General features: G+C 44.2%; 2 protein-coding genes across 2 annotated transcripts; one reads left to right on the forward strand and one right to left on the reverse strand.

Moving 5' to 3' along the window:
• The first annotated feature begins 1,014 nt into the window (after positions 1 to 1,014).
• On the forward strand, positions 1,015 to 10,726 carry TBP (TATA-box binding protein). The gene is made up of 8 exons (XM_036380112.2): positions 1,015 to 1,076; positions 2,677 to 2,913; positions 3,491 to 3,822; positions 4,888 to 4,975; positions 6,952 to 7,043; positions 8,212 to 8,379; positions 8,685 to 8,779; positions 10,005 to 10,726. The coding sequence occupies exons 2-8, from the start codon at positions 2,860 to 2,862 to the stop codon at positions 10,082 to 10,084; spliced, it is 909 nt and encodes a 302-aa protein (XP_036236005.1). The 5' UTR covers positions 1,015 to 1,076; positions 2,677 to 2,859; the 3' UTR covers positions 10,085 to 10,726.
• Positions 10,727 to 12,348: 1,622 nt separating this feature from the next.
• PDCD2 (programmed cell death 2) lies at positions 12,349 to 17,112 on the reverse strand. The gene is made up of 6 exons (XM_036380111.2): positions 16,796 to 17,112; positions 16,461 to 16,712; positions 15,915 to 16,091; positions 14,780 to 14,895; positions 13,464 to 13,580; positions 12,349 to 12,958 (listed from the first exon to the last, which is right to left on the reverse strand). The coding sequence occupies exons 1-6, from the start codon at positions 17,094 to 17,096 to the stop codon at positions 12,794 to 12,796; spliced, it is 1,128 nt and encodes a 375-aa protein (XP_036236004.1). The 5' UTR covers positions 17,097 to 17,112; the 3' UTR covers positions 12,349 to 12,793.
• Between the last annotated feature and the right edge of the window lie 121 nt (positions 17,113 to 17,233).

The following is a 17,233-nucleotide window of genomic DNA, read 5'->3' on the forward strand; positions in this document are numbered from 1 at the left end:
ACACATGGTGCTCCTGAGGAGAAGTGCGCTGCCCTGCTTGGGAAACACAGCCGTGGTGGCTGCAGTCTCCATGGGCACTGTGCAGACACAGCAGCGAGATCTGCAGTACAGCAGTGTGGAACTCTGTACAGCTTCAGTGTGAGGAACCACAGCTTCTGTTACGACCTGGTGCACTGCCAGGGACCCCCACAGATTCACAGGATCTGGAAGGGACCACAGGGGGGTATGTGGGGCAACCTTTCTGCTCAAGCAGGGTCATCCTAGAGCACCTGGCACAGGGTTGTGTCCAGATGGTTCTTGAACATCTCCAGTGAGGGAGACTCCACAACCTCTCAGGACAATCTGTTCCAGTGCTCGGTCACCTGCACCGTAAAAAAGTTCTTCCTCATATCCAGGTGAAACTTCCTGTGCATCAGTATCTGCCAATTGCCTCTTGTCCTATTGCTTGGCACCATCAAGATAAGTCTGGATGAATCCTCTTCACATCCACCCTTTAGATACTTATTCACATTTGTGAGGTCCCCTTTCAGTTGTCCCTTCTTGAGGCTGACCAGGCCCAGGTCCCTAAGACTTTCCTCATAATTAGATGCTCTAATCCCTTAATCATCTCTGTAGTCCTCTGCTGCATCTGCTCCAGGAGCTCCATATCTCTCCTGCCCTGAGGAGCCCAGAATAGGACACAGCACTCCAGATGTGCCTCAGCAGGGCTGAGTAGAGGGGCAGGATTGACCTGCTGGCAATGCACTTCCTAATGCATCCAGGATAGCACTGGCCTTCTTGGCCACAAGGACACTGCTGGCTCATGGACAGCCTGTTTGCACCAGGAGCCCCAGGTCCTTCTCCACAGAGCTGCTTCCCAGCGGGCTGGCCCCAGCCTGTACTGTGCATGTGGTTACGCCGTTGCAGGTGCAGGACCCTGCATTTGCCCTTGTTTGATTTCCGAAGGCTCCTCCCTGCCAAGGCTCCTGTCCCGCTGGCGGCGGGAAGTGACGCGCCGGGCGCGCCGGTGGCGCGGGGGCGGGGCGCGGCCGGGCTCCGGCGGGCGCGGAGCGCGGCGGGAGCGGAGCGAGCGCCAGGTACCGAGTGCCCGCCGCTCCCCCGCGGCCGCCGCTCGCCCCTGCCCGCGGCCGGGCCGCTGGGGCGCGATGGTGCGGGGCAGGCCGGGCCTGGAGGGCGGAGACTTGCGCGGGCCGAGCTCGCTCCGCACCTCCGGGGCGGCCTGAGCCGCGGCCGGGGGAGCTGGGAGGGACTCCCGCGGCGCGGAGGCGGCGGCCGCCTTTCTCTCCCCCGCCGCGAGCAGGGGGCGCCGGGCGCGGGATGGGCGCGGGCAGCGGCGGGACCCTGTGAGGGCGGGCGGCGGCTGCGCGGGGCCGGGGCCGCTGGGTGGGCAGCGAGGAGGGCCGGGGGGGCCGCGGGCAGGCTGTGGCCGCACGCCGAGCGCTGCCGTGTGGCGGGGGGCGAGCCCGAAAGGGCCCTCGGGGGTGGGTCGGGGCCTCCTCCGGGCTGTCTCCGGCTGCTGGACTCTGTTCCCTGGACCGAAACGTCGCCCGGCGTTTGTAGTGGAGATCGGAGCAAGCCGCGTTAAGCGGGTAGAGGAGGGAACTCTGCGTAGTCGGTGCCCTGGGTGCAGGTTTTGGCATGCCTGGTATCCAGCCTCCTAATTAAATATCTGGGCTGTCGAGGAGTTGACTTTGTTTCTTCCAGGATAATGTTTAGGCCTCTAATGTACCCACTTTGTAGAACCTGGGTGCTCTGCTTGATACCTTTGGTGACGGTAAAGATGATAATGTCTTATGGTCATGGGTGGAAAAATGCAGGTATTTCTAGCTACAGTGTAAATATTATTGTAGTTCTAAGCTCTCATATCTTAAAAAAAAGAGAGGCTGAATAGGCTGTCTTCAGATTTTCAGGTAGCCTACCTCTGGCCCAGTAATGACCTTGAGTATTTCTTAGCAATAATTAAGAAGCTTAGAAATTAATGGGATAATATTTTATATCATTGGTATCATAACATATAAATTCTCCAGTTCTGTTGTTTATTTTCATAACGCAGCAACAGAAGTATAGTTAAAAAATGAAAGAAGATCATTTTATGTTTCACTTGTGTACTTAAAATTTGTTTTAACCTATTTCTTTTTTCCCTGCGTGTCATTACAGTTTGAAATCTGTTAGTGCTTTGTTTTATGGAATTGGATGGAAGAGGTTTTCCTAGCTGTGATTTGAGCTGCGATGCTTTTCTCATAGAAGAAAAAACGTAATTTTTGAAAGCCCAAGTCTTAAAATGGCCAGGAAGAGGCTTACAAGCAATGTCAATCAGTAGCCAAGGGAATTAAATTCTTTAAAAAATCAGTGCTTTTGCAGCTAAAGGAAGCTTGGAGTAGAATGAGCATCAGCAGCTTGAGCTGTTTGTGCAGGAGGGTTTGGTTAGCCAGAGGCCTGCCCATGTGAGTCAGGTGACCTGCCAGGGACTTCAGCAGACTCATACTGCAAAGTTTCTATGGAGTGTGCCTGAAAAAGGTTATTTTTATGGATTGTGCATGCGTGTGTATGTACGCGTGAATGTTCTTATATGTATTTGTACGTGGGTGTCTCTTGTCTGAGTCAGCAGCTGATAGGCTTGCTTTTGGGTTTGTGTTTAGATATTATTCTCAGGATATTCCTTTTTTTTCTTTCCAGGCTTTGGTTAGTGTTGTAGACTCATATTTCTCTGAAGCTGATGTTTTCCTAACACTTACAGCTTGGCTTTAAAATCTACTTCGCTGGAATGTTTTAAACGGTTTAAAAACCTCTAGGATTTGAAGTTTATTTAAATTAATTGAAGGAAATACTTCTGGCCTCACCAAAGAAATAACTGGAATCATGGATCAGAACAACAGTTTGCCACCCTACGCTCAAGGCTTAGCCTCCCCTCAGGTAAAAACAAATTATTTAAAATGTAACTATGATCTGCTAGGGATTGAATAATTCTAGTATAAAGCAGAATTTTGAAACCATTGATGTCTATATTCAGAAGTATAAGAAACATGTGGTTTCTTATACATGGAATATATGTGGGATTTCTTAATGGGATTCCTCTTAAGTTGAAACATGACTGACAAGTTGGAAAAATTAATTTAATTTTGGTGGTTGCTCCTTAAACTATGCACATAATGGATTGTTGCTGGGCTATGAATGCAGTGAGTACAGTGAGCACAGTTGGTGTTCAGACAGTTTCAAGTTAAATTGTGGGTCAGAGCTGAGACATGCTTGCAAGGTAGTGTGAGAAGTATGTCATGTTCTCTAGATTCCTTTGGGTAGTACTTTATTCTATAGAACACCTGCATTTCCAAGGATTTTCTGATTTTAATTATTTACTACTATATGCTTCAGGTTTGATACGAGCAACTCAGCTAACATAGATTAATTTTTGATTCCTCCTGAAAACTTTGTCTCTAAAAACAAAATGGAGTCATCATGATCTGTGGTTTTCATGTCATGTTTTCTTCTGCAGGGTGCAATGACTCCAGGAATTCCAATTTTCAGCCCGATGATGCCGTATGGCACAGGACTGACACCGCAGCCTGTCCAGAGCACCAACAGTCTGTCCATACTGGAGGAGCAGCAGCGGCAGCAGCAGCAGCAGCAAGCAGCACAGCAATCCACGTCACAGCAAGCCACACAGGGAACATCTGGTCAAACCCCCCAGCTCTTCCATTCACAGACTCTTACCACAGCCCCTTTACCAGGAACCACACCTCTGTACTCCTCTCCAATGACTCCAATGACTCCAATAACTCCTGCAACACCGGCATCAGAGAGCTCTGGCATAGTGCCACAACTACAGTGAGTGCCCATGTGTCAGTGCATCATGTCCTTTCTCAGGTAGCCCTTTAAAGAAAGACTTAGGACCAAATTCATATCAGGAATTAGGTACTGCATTTTGGTGGGAAGGGAGGTCCTGAGAATTTATGTCTCCTGTAGCAATATGAGTAATTTTTACTTTTATTTTTAGCTTAGCTTCATTACTAAACCACTTAGTAATATAAACAGTTTCTTAGTGATTTGTCAATGGTACATCTTTGGAGCAAACCAGTGGAGGGTTATATGTCTTCATTTAACACCGTCATAATTTTTAACTCCTTGCAGTTTAGGAGTTCAAGATGTTTCCTTTTCCAGTGCTTGCCTAACACTGAGTTTGTGAGAACGTAAAAAACCCTAGAACTAGTTGGAAGAACCCTAGAACTAGGTATGGAAGTATTTTCAGTGAACTTCAGTTTTAAAGAGACTATTTCAGAAATTTTTGGCTGGGACAACGAGAAATGGTTGATACCATAAATTGAAAGAGTAGTTTCTCATATTTTTCTTAATTTTTCTCCTCACTGAGGACCTTTATATTTCCGGGTTTTCCCAGAAAACAAAATTGTTTATCTAGTAACTTTTTAAAACTTTCTGGAGACCTACTGTCCCATCTCCTGGCAATGCATTTACCTCCTGGGTCATTCCCACTAGTTTTGCACCCTCTTCCTTGAAGGGCATAGCAAGGAAAATTTCAGATGGTACTATATCATTTTCTCCTGTTTCCAGCAGCTTCCCTGATTGTGGTGAGGGCTCTCAGCATCAGTAATTTTTCCTCCCAAACTGAAATAGAGGTTCTTCTCATGGGACACTTTTCATAATAGCTGACAGATAAGGAGGAATCAGCAATTATGCCTTAGGAGCTTCTGCCCTACAAAAGGACGTTCCTGAGCCAAAACACTGCTCAGTGCTCCTGTTAGTAGGAAAGATGCCATTCAAACTTGCTTGGAGAAACAAAATAATTTAAAAAATTGATTAGGCTTGGTTAAAAATGAGGAAGACACATTAATTCCTTATTGTTTTTTTAAATATATTTCTCTGGTCTGTCTTTAGGAATATTGTGTCCACAGTGAATCTTGGTTGCAAACTTGACCTAAAAACTATTGCGCTTCGTGCCCGAAATGCTGAATATAATCCTAAGGTAAGAGAAATGTATTAAGGGTTCATCCTATAACAGATAAATTAAAGGCACAGGTTGTGGCTGCAGGCTGCTGCAATAGACTGAAAAACCTACCTGCTATATATGAGTTTTATACTGTAGTTAAAAGGGAAATCTTAATAAACTTAGGACATTCAAATTAGTAAAAAGCATTTTTATGCTGAGGTAGCTGTGATGTGCACCAGGTTGTAAGTTGTTAGATTTAGAAAAAACCTAATCAAGAGCGTAGTACACTGGCCAAGCTTTTTGTGGTGGAGGTGCCCTCTGCTGCTGTTCATATGGGCATATTTGTTTGTAGTGCTCAGTGAGCTCTTTTTGCTTATTACTGTGAAATGTCTGATGATGAAGTCTTTTTCCCTATCTCCGAACAAGGAGAAAGGAAAGAAGAGTTAAAATCCTGGACTTCTGCCAGAGCTGTGGTTTCCTCCACCTAGCTGCTCCTCTGGAATTCTTACGGTCACAGGGCATTCACTTATTTTTCATAGTCTCACTACCCTCTGTTCTCTCATGTTCTCCTCCAGTACTTCTGCCATCTCATTGCTTCTGATGGCTAACTTGATGGAACATTAAAATGGATCAAAACAAAACCAATTAAATTGATTTTTTGCATACTGACTTCAAAGTTGCCTGCTGCTTCTTAATAGTAGTAGGGTTCTAAATAAGTGGCATCTTTTTAGTTTGGGAAATCTGAACAACAGCAAAGGACCTGGAGCATTAAATGAAAAAAAAAATGTTGCTTCATGTTTCTTTTGGGTGGCTCCTCTTGAAAATGTTATCTTTGCAACAACAGTAGCTGGACACTAATAAAAGTTTAGATTTTACATAGTTGAATTGGCTTGTCTTGGGAAGGCTTCAGTTTTCCTGGAGTGTGTGTGGTTTTCTTGTTTTAGCATTTAGTATTTTGCTACAGTTGACGTGAACTCTGCTCTTAAAGGTTAAAGCACACATGCAGGCATATTTGATAAATGACTCTTACTGTAAGTTTATACCAGTGATGCTGTTACATAATTGTGAGTAAGGTATTAGCGCAGCAAAAATTTGAGCATGCCTTGGTAATTCCTAATTTAGGGGGTAGGTGGCTGTGTAAAATTTGTAGGCTAGAATAATCAATATCAAACGCTGTTTTCCATGGCAGAGGGATAGAAGGGTTATGTAACACGCTCCTGACATTTAGTCAGTAGATTCATCTATCAAAGAAAGATGTTGCTTGGCTATATTATTTAAGTCATATTTTGACAAATGTGCTGTTGGGTAACCCACGCTACCGCCTTGGTTATATCAGCAGAACAATTCATGGGACTGCAGGGTGAGCTGTTCTGAGTTAAATATAACAAACAGGAGTTTTTGTGTGTGTGTGTGTGTGTGTGTGCGCCCACCTCAGTTTCCAGTATCTCTTGCCTCAAGGAATTTAAGAATATTTGGAAATGCTTGCTGAGAATGAAAAGCTAGAGCTAATGAGGCTGCTGTGTCCTACAGTGGTAGCTGAGCTGACTTCTGTTTACACAGGACTTTGATCTCCAGCTGTTCTGTTTGCTGGTATAGTAACACTGTAATCCATTTTTTTGGATAGTCTTCCATCCTACTTATAAGATAAAATTCCAACACATATGGAGGAATTTTTTAAAAATTGTTTCTATTGCTCTGATGCCAATCTTAGTGTTATTTATATGTTACATACATATGTTTATATATATATATATATTATATGCATATATATATAGTAATGAGAGATAAACAGGAATGCAGTGGTAAATATCCTTCCTGCCTGGCTCTACCTCTCTGTGTATGTGCTTGAAGGTACTTATGGTTTAAGCATTTCAAGTAAACTTTGAGTGATCTGTAAGTATGTTTGAGTTTAGTTTTCCTTGCACTGCAGTGTAACTTCGATGATGCAGATTTGGTTTTAATGTAATGATGACAGCAGTATGTCACTAACAGTCTCAATGCTCACACTTCAGCGTTTTGCTGCTGTTATTATGAGAATAAGAGAACCACGTACTACTGCACTGATATTCAGCTCTGGAAAAATGGTGTGCACAGGAGCAAAAAGGTATGTTTAGGCATTATGAGCAAGCTAACTCAGGCTGTCTTTTCTTTTGTACCATGATGCTTGTTTATATAGACACATCAAAGTTGTACAGGTACAACTAATCTTGTTTCACAGTTATCTCAGATTATACACATTTCTACAGAAAATGCCTGTTTATGATTGAAGAGACTTCCCAATTTGTGGGGAAATGGTACTTCTGTTTCTGAAGTGCTTTCATTCAGTCTCATAAACTGGTTTGCAGAGGTTATTATAGTCATTTTTTGGCCTTGCAGTTACCTGCTTTTTCTAATAATTAAAAAAATTCAGCAACTATGCATTGGAACTGCTTAAATTGTAAGGATGGTGAGAGAAGAATTTTATATTTGAATAGATTCATTCATCACAGGACTAGAGCTCCAGATCTCAAGTTCCTGTGGTCTGATCTGTTCTTAACATGACCATTGAAGGACAAGAATTGAAAACTAAACATAAGCGTAACTCTGGTGGGCAGGAGAGAAATTCTGCTCCAAAGAAGTCTGCTAGGAATCCAGAAGGAATAAACTAATGAGCAGAGATGAATGAATAGATCTGTACAGGGGAACATTTTCTCTGCCTGGTGATACTTGAAATTCAAGTTGTCTTACTCTGCATTGGCAACAGATTCTCAGCTGTTTACAAACCTGAAGCAAACTGAATTCTGCAACAGTGGGTAAGGCTGTGCAGTTGTATTAAACCCATGTTTGAATGCCTGGGCTGAATCAAACAGAAGATTTTGCCAGTTGACAGATTTTTATATAAATCTGTATTTTCTAGCAGTAGTAGTTCAAGGTTGTTCTACAGTGAAATCTTAAGTAACAATCTAATCTTAAGTACTTAATCTTAAGTAACAGTCCCATTAGAGGGACTCTGGTCAATATTTTAAAATGTAAAAGGTATGGATTTATAATTTACTGTTTTGTGTCATGAACAGTGAGTGCAACACTAATGGTGTCCAGGAGCCTATTATCAAAATTAGCATGAAAATCAGTCAGTGGTAGTTGTTAATTTTGGATGTAAAAATTTCGCATGTGAACTCCCCTCTCCCTCCACACAGACTTTTTTCCCCAGTTAGGTATTTGGGGTTTAATGCTGTTTGCTTGAAGTAATACTTAACTGAGGAGGTAATACAGATATCCTTTTCTCACTTCAGTGAGGAACAATCCAGACTGGCTGCAAGGAAGTATGCAAGAGTTGTTCAGAAACTGGGTTTTCCTGCAAAATTTTTGGATTTTAAAATTCAGAATATGGTGGGCAGCTGTGATGTGAAATTTCCCATCAGACTGGAAGGATTGGTACTCACACACCAGCAGTTCAGCAGGTAAAAAAAGGCTTGCTTATGTTTCATTCTTGTTGCATACTATCTTAGAAGGTGACATCTGTTTAGATTATTCCCTTGCACCACAGGGAAACCTGCATCGTTGTTCCCATCTCTGCACTGCCTCAGGTGTAACTGAGGCTGCCCAATGTGAACCTGTCAAAATTTGGTTTTGACAGATTCACATTGCTGCCCTCCCCAAGTTTCAGGGAAGTCTACATCTGCTCTGCCAGTCCTAGACTGGGCCCTGAAGATGGGGTGGAACATGGGTCTGCAAGCACATTTAAATACTCTCTCTTCTCTTACAGCTACGAGCCGGAATTGTTTCCTGGCCTAATCTACAGAATGATTAAGCCAAGAATTGTTCTGCTTATTTTTGTTTCAGGAAAAGTGGTTTTAACTGGTAAGTGAAGACAGTATCTTACTCCAAGAGGTGAGATTCAGACTGTATGACAGAGAACAGACAGGGATACATAAGCTGCCAGGTATTTTCCTTTAGAGATGACAGTACTGAGAAAGGAGACTTAATAGAGTATTCCATGGATGGAGTGTTAAGGAAACTTCCCTGTGCAGCCATCCAGCAGCCACTCTGGCAGTCAGAGCCACACCAGCTGCAGCAGGACCAAAGCCTGTTTGGAGTGGGCAGCTTCAGCAAATCCAGCAGGTGTCCTGCTTGACTCCCTACACACTCCACTCACACAGTCAGACCAGGTTTTCTTGAGGGCTCAGCACCAGGCTTTGTTATGCAAAGATTCAGCAGTTCAGGCCTCTTGTCTGGGTGTGCTTCACCCAGAGCTCAACCTGCAGCTCAGCACTGCCACTGCACACACAGCTACCAGCACCATGTTCCTTAACAGATGGGAATGCACAAAGCAACAGCACATTTGGCTAGATCAAAGGAACAATCATCATGAACCCTAGTCAGGTGTGCAGGTGCCCAAAAAGCTGTAAGAACGTAAGATCTTTCTGGCAAAATCTGAAAGACTGTTTCTGTGGCTGAGCATGTGACTGAGCTAGCTTTTCTTTGGCAGCTTGGTTGCAGGCTGCTGCCATGCTCTATGATACAGCAGCCAAAGAAGGGGAGATACTTGAGCTCTAGGACATCCTCAACCTCTGGTGCTCAACCTACTCCCTCCATTTTTTCTCATGCTGTGTCTTACTAGGAAGAAGAAACCCGCAAGCCCCACAGACAAAAGAAGGATCACGTCCCTGCAGTGTGGGGAAATGCAATTCTCTGCAGTGGTCTCCATTGCCAGACCTTCCTCCCCCTGATACTCACACTCTCAAAACAAGCTCCACCAGTTAGGCCTTTCTGCACAAACATCATACAGGGCTGTGCTTTGTTGTTGGGTCTCTTGTGGAAATCATGTATATGAAAATTCATTTGCAACATAGCATCGTGGCAGAGATGCTAGTGAAAGTTTTAGCAGTTGTCAGATTAAACAGAGAAGGCAGAGAAGGTGGTAATGTAAGCTCTCTATGAAATGTGTTAAAAAGGATTGTAAAAATGGGGATTTATGGATACATGTAGGTTTTATATAGACTTGCATTCACATACACATTCTAAAAGCTAAAATTAAGTATTTGGCGAAAGGTACAAACTAATTGAATACCTTCTCTTTTTGCAGGTGCTAAAGTACGAGCAGAAATCTATGAAGCATTTGAAAACATCTATCCTATTTTAAAGGGATTCAGAAAGACAACGTAACAGTTTCTACACGTTTCAGAGAAATCAGGGGTATATTTTAAAAGGTATTGTGTATGGCACAGCAGTAACAAGAAACGGACTTCCAGTGCAACTGCAACACCAGGACTTGGACTATTTCCCAGTTAGTGCCTACTTCCCTGATGCTCAAGGGGAACTGTTTTCTTGAATATGTCTACTGAGTTACTGTGAGTTGCTTTACTGGGCTGTTCCTGGAGCAGCCCCTCCAACTTTTATTTATATTCTAGCTTTTAAATAGTTTTAATGCCAGTTCTATTAATAGAAAAATCTGTAAGTTGGTTTAAAGACAAATGCAACTGTGTCACTCAGTATAAACCACTTTAACTGCCATGTATATATGTTTTAAGTTCCTTCCATAAGACCATGGTTTTTATAATTTTCAGAACTTTAGCTTTTAAATTTTTTCAATTTTAAATTTCTTTGGTGCCAGACACATTCCCTCTTTCCAGTATTAAGCAAGATAGAATAAATTTATTAATTAAAATGGCTCACTGTACATATATATATAATATATACCTTTCTTCTCTTTCCTTCTTCAACTCCACATGTACAATAAACCCTGTTTATACAACTATGGGAACTGTCTTAATAAATTTTAAAATTACCCAGCTTGGTAGAATGAAATACATTGAATGACTTTTTTTATTTAACAGATTTTTTAATAGCAGATGCACTGCTCTAAGTGACATGTTGTTTTGAGAGAATCTTAGCAGTGCTCTGGCTTGCTTACCAGCAGTCACACCCTTGGCAATGTCCACCTTGAATATTTCCAACATGTTAAAGCAAAAGAGACAACTGGTTAAAGAAGCTTGTGTTTGAGTATGTGTTGCCTTATGTTCAACAGATGGCATATAGGTAAGTCTTAAATAGCTGCACTTGACTGAAACAATAGATCCCTGCTTAGCTTCTAGAATTTCTTTAAATTACTACCTTTGTATTTTACCAGCTGTGACAGCCTCACTATATTAGTGTTCCTGTAAAACGTCAAAGCCCTTCCAACTGGAGTCAGCACATACATAATCTTCCTTCTGAACGATGCTTGAAGCCTAATAGGCTCAGAGCTAAAAATAAACTTTTTTTTTCCTTCAGGAAATTTCCAGGAATAATAACCTCTCTATGACTTACACATTATTTCAAACAGCTTTTATCTGAAACTAGCCCAAATGTAAACAATGGTCTCATTTCTAAGTTGGTGTTTCATTCCAGACAAAATTAAGTTTTGGCTGGCTTTGATACTGCCCCATTTGCACATCCTGAGTGACCTTAATCTTCAGTCTTCTCTCTACATCAGTGTCTCTCCAGGTGTTCTAATGACTGGTTTCATGGATCTTACCAGAAAGATGCTGTTTATTAATGCAGCTGTGCAGGATATGCTCAAGCACTGTGTTGCCTTCAGTGCTGTGCCACTCTGTGCTGTGAGCTCATTAATGTTCCTGAGAGCTCTTGGCTATAACTGTATGGCTGTCCGTGCTTTTGTAGGACCTGAACTATTACCAACTTATGTGCAAAACTCTCTTCAACTCTTCAGAAAGCTTGAAGCCCCAAGAAACCATAGGACAGTTTTCAACACAATCAGTCAAGCTGTACTACAGTGACTTGAGACAGTTTGCTTTTTCACAACACAGACCAGGCCTTCAAACTACCCTGCTAGAAATTAAGTCCTGTGATAACAGAACCACTTCCAGGTACAGCATTCTCTGCCTGCTTATTTGAGTACTTTCAATGCCTGAATGATTTCAAAAACCCCACAGTGGGCCCCACAGAGTCACAGGTAAGCAGCCATGAATGGTTGGAGCAGGATAAGGGAATAAGTAACTGAAGTCAGTTCTCTAGGGAAACACACAAAAAAGCCTTTTCTGCAAATACTGCCATAGCCATAGAAGTAGTTAAGCAACTACCACAGTAAAGTTCAGCATTATGGTTTCACTATTCTCTTGCCTCAGCTATTTGGCACTCATACAGTGGAAGAATCCCTGCAGACTTTAGGTAGAATTCAGCCTGAAAATCTGCTGCTACAGGCAGTGTGTAACAGACAAATGTGTTCTGGTAGAGCTGACTTTGTTTAAACTGCTTCTGCACCAGGTAACCAAGTTAAACTATTGCATGGGGCTAATAGTTTTAAAGTCAGATAAAACACTTAATTTTTGTGCATTTTACCTCAACCAGTCAGTCAGAACATGTGACAAACTCCCAAGCTGGGTTTATGTATCTGCTGAGAAAGGGAAGTAGATTTAAATTCCACAGCAAAAGGTTATGTAGCTTTATTTTAGCTGACTCATGTACAGCTCTTCAACATAAGCACTGGAGTGGGTTTACAGTAGTCTGCTTTTCTTTGAATGAATATTAATTTTTGAGTAGCCTGATGAAAATCCTGACAGACTACAATCTTTTAAGTTTTTGAAGTTCCATTACCAACAAAATATAATTTCACCAATCCAAAAGTTTTTCATCTTTATTTAATAAACTTCCAGAAATGAGATTTGAAATAAAGCTTTCTGAACAAATGCATCTGGCTTCATTACCAGGTTGAAGTAAAAGCTCCTCTGGAGCACAAGAGAGGCTGTCAAGGTCTAGTTACAGCAGTTTTATCACTGTTACAAGATGCACTGTTATCAGTGACTTCAACTACCTGTTTGCATAGTGCAGAGGTGCAGTGAAACAAACCAAGTATTCCATTTGGATTACTCAATTTCATAAAGTACAGCCCATGGAATAGTCTTGTTTCCATATGAACTCTTCCAGGTATTCACTTTCCCCGCCACAGCTGTCAGCACAAGTGTACACCACCAGCGTTCCCCAGTCAATGCTCTCTCCAAGGCTGTCAACCTGAAGGTGATTCAGGAGCTGTGGCATAATCTTCAAGGAAAACCAAAAGGTTTAGAGGCAGGCCACAGACTTCTCCCCTCTCCCCACTTCTCTTGAAGAACAGTCCTGCATTTGGTGTAAGAATTTATATTCTCTTACACCAAAATCCCAACTGAAGCTACTATGTATATGGCAGCTCAAATAACCAAATTTGGAATTCTAGGTAAGTTTTATTTGGCCTTGTAAGACTTGCCTGATTTGTGAGCCTCCCACCATTTGAAATTCCATTAGTAACTATGTTTTGCCTTTCCATGACATAAGTGTGTTCATCATACATACACCTCTAGCATTCAAAGTTCTACAGCTGAATGCTTCCAGCCAAACTTATTTATAATGCACACAATGAATTGAAAAAGCACTTATAAAAGTAAATAAAGGCTCTGTACAATCATTTAGTGTAGTTAGTTTGCTGCTCAAATTACAAGCCAACACCTATACAATTAGATCCTGAGTCGGAAATACATTACCTGTATTATTTTTAAATGAGCTTACATACCTGGAATTCAAATATCCTTTTGGCACCACATACACAATTTGGGATATCTTTTTCTTCAGGCCTATTTTCACCTGACACCCAGAGTGGACCTTCTCCACCTCTGCAGTATCTAATAATCTGAAACACAGCAGAAAGTTTAAGTTCTTGTGACTATCCTTTCATCTTGCTATAAAATAGGTGTTTAGTGACACAAAGCTGTAGATAGAGCAGAAAAAGGTCAGTTCTTTAACAACCATAGCAAAATATAATTTGCAAATGCAGCATTCTAAATAAGACAGGTTGCTTATATGAGTTTTCTTAACTATGTGAGTCATGCAAGTATTCATACCATATTTTTTCAGTGACCCAGGGGATCATTTGTAATTCCCTAACCAAGGGATCCAGAAATGCAAGGTTGTATATGTTACAGTCTTGGGGCAGAGAAAGAGCAGCTGGAGAATTAGCACACAGACCTGCACACAGTTAGGAATGCAATCCAGATCTTTCTGTCTGCAGTTCTGCATCTAAATACAAGCAGACTAGCCTAATGTTCCAAAAGGTATTTTCTTATCCTTTGTTTTTCAGTTATTAGCAAATCACACATCATCAGCAAAGGACACTTGGACAGATCAGTCAGTAGAGAGATGGTCAGAGAGAGGCACATACCTAAGGCAGAGAATGGAACAGACTCAGTCTCCTACTTTCTGAGTGTGCACCTTAACCCCTCAGCTACCAGGCAAAACATGGAGAGAATTTCTTCACCACTTTGATGGATTTAGGACTGTGTCTTCTCTGAATGAAACCAGGGACCATGGTTTTGTTTGACAATGTAGCTTTTTAGCCTTTTGCAGTAAGAAATAGCATGGGGGAAAGATTTCTGTTTTAAATAGTAGACATTCTAAAGCCATCCTTCAACCTTAAAAACAGCCAAGCCACCCCCCAATGCAGCTGGTGACACTGACAGAGCTCTTCTCTGCAGTTTTTGTTCTGCTGAGAAGGAAGGCCAGCAGGGCTGCAGGCTGGGGGAACAGTGCAGTGGTTCCCCATGTCCTTTGGTTTGAACCATGTCTCAGGATGGTGGCTCCTTCCACACTGGGGAGGATTCAGCACCCTCGTGCCACCTCATCCTGACCAGCGGCTGTTTAAGATGGCTGAGCAGGTGCTAAACTCTTACTTGGGCACGAATTAAGTTCAGCACATAAGGAAGATGAGAGGGTGTGGGTTAGGTGTGTAGAGGATGAGGAGGCATCCCCTTTTCCAACTAGTACAAAACGCTGCATGTGCAGCAGGATGCTGTGTCAGAACCACTACTTTCAAAGGCTGCCCCATCTTCTGACCTGCTCTGGTTCAGCAGCTACTCGTTTTTTAAACATTTGGAAGATCTTTTCTTCTGCAGTCTCGTGTTTTGCCATTGCTTCCAATGTCTCTTCATCTAAGGACTGAAATGCTTCATCTAAGCAAGAAAGAAGAACAGTAAAACTTACAGACACTAAAAATTAAAAAGAGTATTAGCACGTGTGAATTTATTTTGCTTCATAAGTCATTCCTGGCATAAATCTAAGATCTTTTTTCTTTTCATGACATGTTAAGATTTGGTCACACACAGGTCCATTTACTAGTTTTAGCTGCATTTTAAACATAGATGTCAGTACTGAATACTGGAAAGGGAAGGAGTTAATCTACCGAAGTTTATGGCTCCCAGCAGATATCACTGAGACTACAGAACTTTCAGGATACCACACTGGAAAAAGGTCTGCATGCTGCTCATGTGCCAGACTTCAGTTTTTAGCACTGAAGAGTGTATCTGTTACACTCCAACAGCCACATCAACTGGGGCCACTAAACACTCTTGAGACAGCTTTGGACCACAGCAAGGGACCACCAGGAACCCAGCATCCTTTCCTGGCACCACCACAAACTCTCCACCCTGGGTGTCTTCAAAGACAGTGTGGTTGCAGCAAACCCATTGTGAATTTAGGGGGAGCAGGGAGGAAGGAGCCTGCACTTCAACTGCACTTCAACAGTTAAAATATCCTCAAACCAGTTCTCTGCTAGAATAGAGAAGAAAATTTTATTTTCCATAAAGTAAGACAAATTGAACTAAGTCAAGCAAAGACAATCTAACAATGTGCTGATTTCAGCAGCATCCAGCAGCAGGTGCTCAGTCCTGTCCTTCTCACTTGAGATGTTCCTGATCTACTGGAAGCACACAGGGACACAGTGTAACTCCAAGCTACCTGCAGCGACAGCTGCTTCAACAGCTCCTGGGGTCAGAGCTTAGTAAGTCTCTCCCAGAAAAGCAACTTATATTGTGGGATGTCTACAACAAATTAACTTTGCAAATGACTGCACGTTTAGCCTTTTTTCACCAGAAGTTTACAAGGAACACTTAAAAATCACAGTATTGGATATCTTAAAGATGTGATAACAGGCATAACCAGGAAGAATTACAGGCAGCATGTTATTTCTGACCTGCAGTGCCTGCAGCTCCAAGTTCCTCTTGTTCTTTTGCGTCCTTTGATGTATCTTCAGCTCCTTGTTCATCATCAGTGCTGTCAGCAGGAAATTCTGGTTCCTCAGGTTCTATCAAAATTTCATATTCCGGAAAAAGGAATTCGTTATGCTCTGGAATTGCATTTGCCAAGTCATCTAGAAAACAGAAGACAGACACCACTTCACAACGTCATCTAGTATTTCACGTCCTTCTCCCCAAAAGCTACACAGCAAACTACATAGCAGAAGTATTGCATGAGCAAGAAAGATTTACATCACTGCTAGACCTGACCTGACCTGAAGGTAAGAAACACTGTTATGTTAAGGACAGTGGAAAACTGCAACAGGCGTCCTGTTGCTTTGAGCCTCTGTAAATCCAAGTGACGTGGAAGGCAGACCAAACAGTGCTAGCAGCAGCATTTAAGAATTCAAGAGCTGCGGCTCGGCAGCTCGGTGCAGTATTAACCACAGCTGGCACGGGTGTCAGTTCCCCGTTGCAGAGGTCTCCGATGGCGGCGGACCCACCTCCGGCGGCGTGCTGCCCGCAGGAGCGGCGGTGCCCGCGCCGCCAGTCCAGCGCCTGGTGCTCGGGCCCGCAGTAGGCGGCGCGGCGGCAGCGCCCGCAGCAGCGCGGCCCGAGGCAGCCGCAGACGCGGCAGAGCGCGGCGCCACTGCTCAGCCGCCGCGGGGGCGCGGGGGCCGGGCCCGGGGGCGGCTCCTCGGGGGGCGGCTCCTCGGGGTACGTGTCGTTCCGCCGCGGCAGCTGGCTCCGGAACACTGCGGGCGAGACGCGCCGGTCAGCGGGGCGGCGGCCGGCGGCCCTCGCCCCGTCCCTCCCCGCGACCCCGCGCCTCTCTCACCGCGGAAGGGCCCGCCCGGGCCCGCCAGGCGGTAGCAGGCGGCGCCGCGGCAGGCGAACACGAAGAGGGTGCGGTGGAAGGCGTCGGCGCGGCCGGGCAGCGGCGCGTACAGCTGGAGCAGGAAGGCGCAGGGCTGCTGGCAGCGGCCGCAGCGCAGAGCCGCGGGGCCCGGCAGCCCGGCCTCGCCCAGCCACGCCGGCCGCCCCCCGACCTTGCTGGGGAAGTAGGTGCTGTGCAGCCGCCAGGCACCGCCCGGGCCCTCCGCCGCCGCCGCGAAACCCAACTCCACGCCGGGAGCCATGCCGCTTCCCGTCCGCCCTCACGCTCCGAGAGGGGCGGGCGCTGCACGGCCCCGCCCGGCCCGGCCCGGCTCTCCCAGCCCCACCCCAGCTCCGTTCCGGGCTCACCCCGCCCCTGCCCCGGCTCCGCCTTTGTAAC

This window comes from Molothrus ater, chromosome 3 (assembly GCF_012460135.2).
Source record: "Molothrus ater isolate BHLD 08-10-18 breed brown headed cowbird chromosome 3, BPBGC_Mater_1.1, whole genome shotgun sequence".
NCBI classification, from domain to species: Eukaryota; Metazoa; Chordata; class Aves; order Passeriformes; family Icteridae; genus Molothrus; species Molothrus ater.

Excerpts from the sequence above, each read along its gene's own strand:
- TBP (XM_036380112.2), top strand. The coding sequence starts at position 2,860 with ATGGATCAGAACAACAGTTTGCCACCCTACGCTCAAGGCTTAGCCTCC. Across the intron at positions 3,823-4,887 it reads GGCATAGTGCCACAACTACA|GAATATTGTGTCCACAGTGA; the intron begins GTGAGTGCCCAT and ends GTCTGTCTTTAG. Across the intron at positions 7,044-8,211 it reads GTGTGCACAGGAGCAAAAAG|TGAGGAACAATCCAGACTGG; the intron begins GTATGTTTAGGC and ends TTCTCACTTCAG.
- PDCD2 (XM_036380111.2), bottom strand. The coding sequence starts at position 17,096 with ATGGCTCCCGGCGTGGAGTTGGGTTTCGCGGCGGCGGCGGAGGGCCCG. Across the intron at positions 16,713-16,795 it reads CCCGGGCGGGCCCTTCCGCG|TGTTCCGGAGCCAGCTGCCG; the intron begins GTGAGAGAGGCG and ends TCTCGCCCGCAG. Across the intron at positions 12,959-13,463 it reads AAAGGATATTTGAATTCCAG|ATTATGCCACAGCTCCTGAA; the intron begins GTATGTAAGCTC and ends TTTTCCTTGAAG.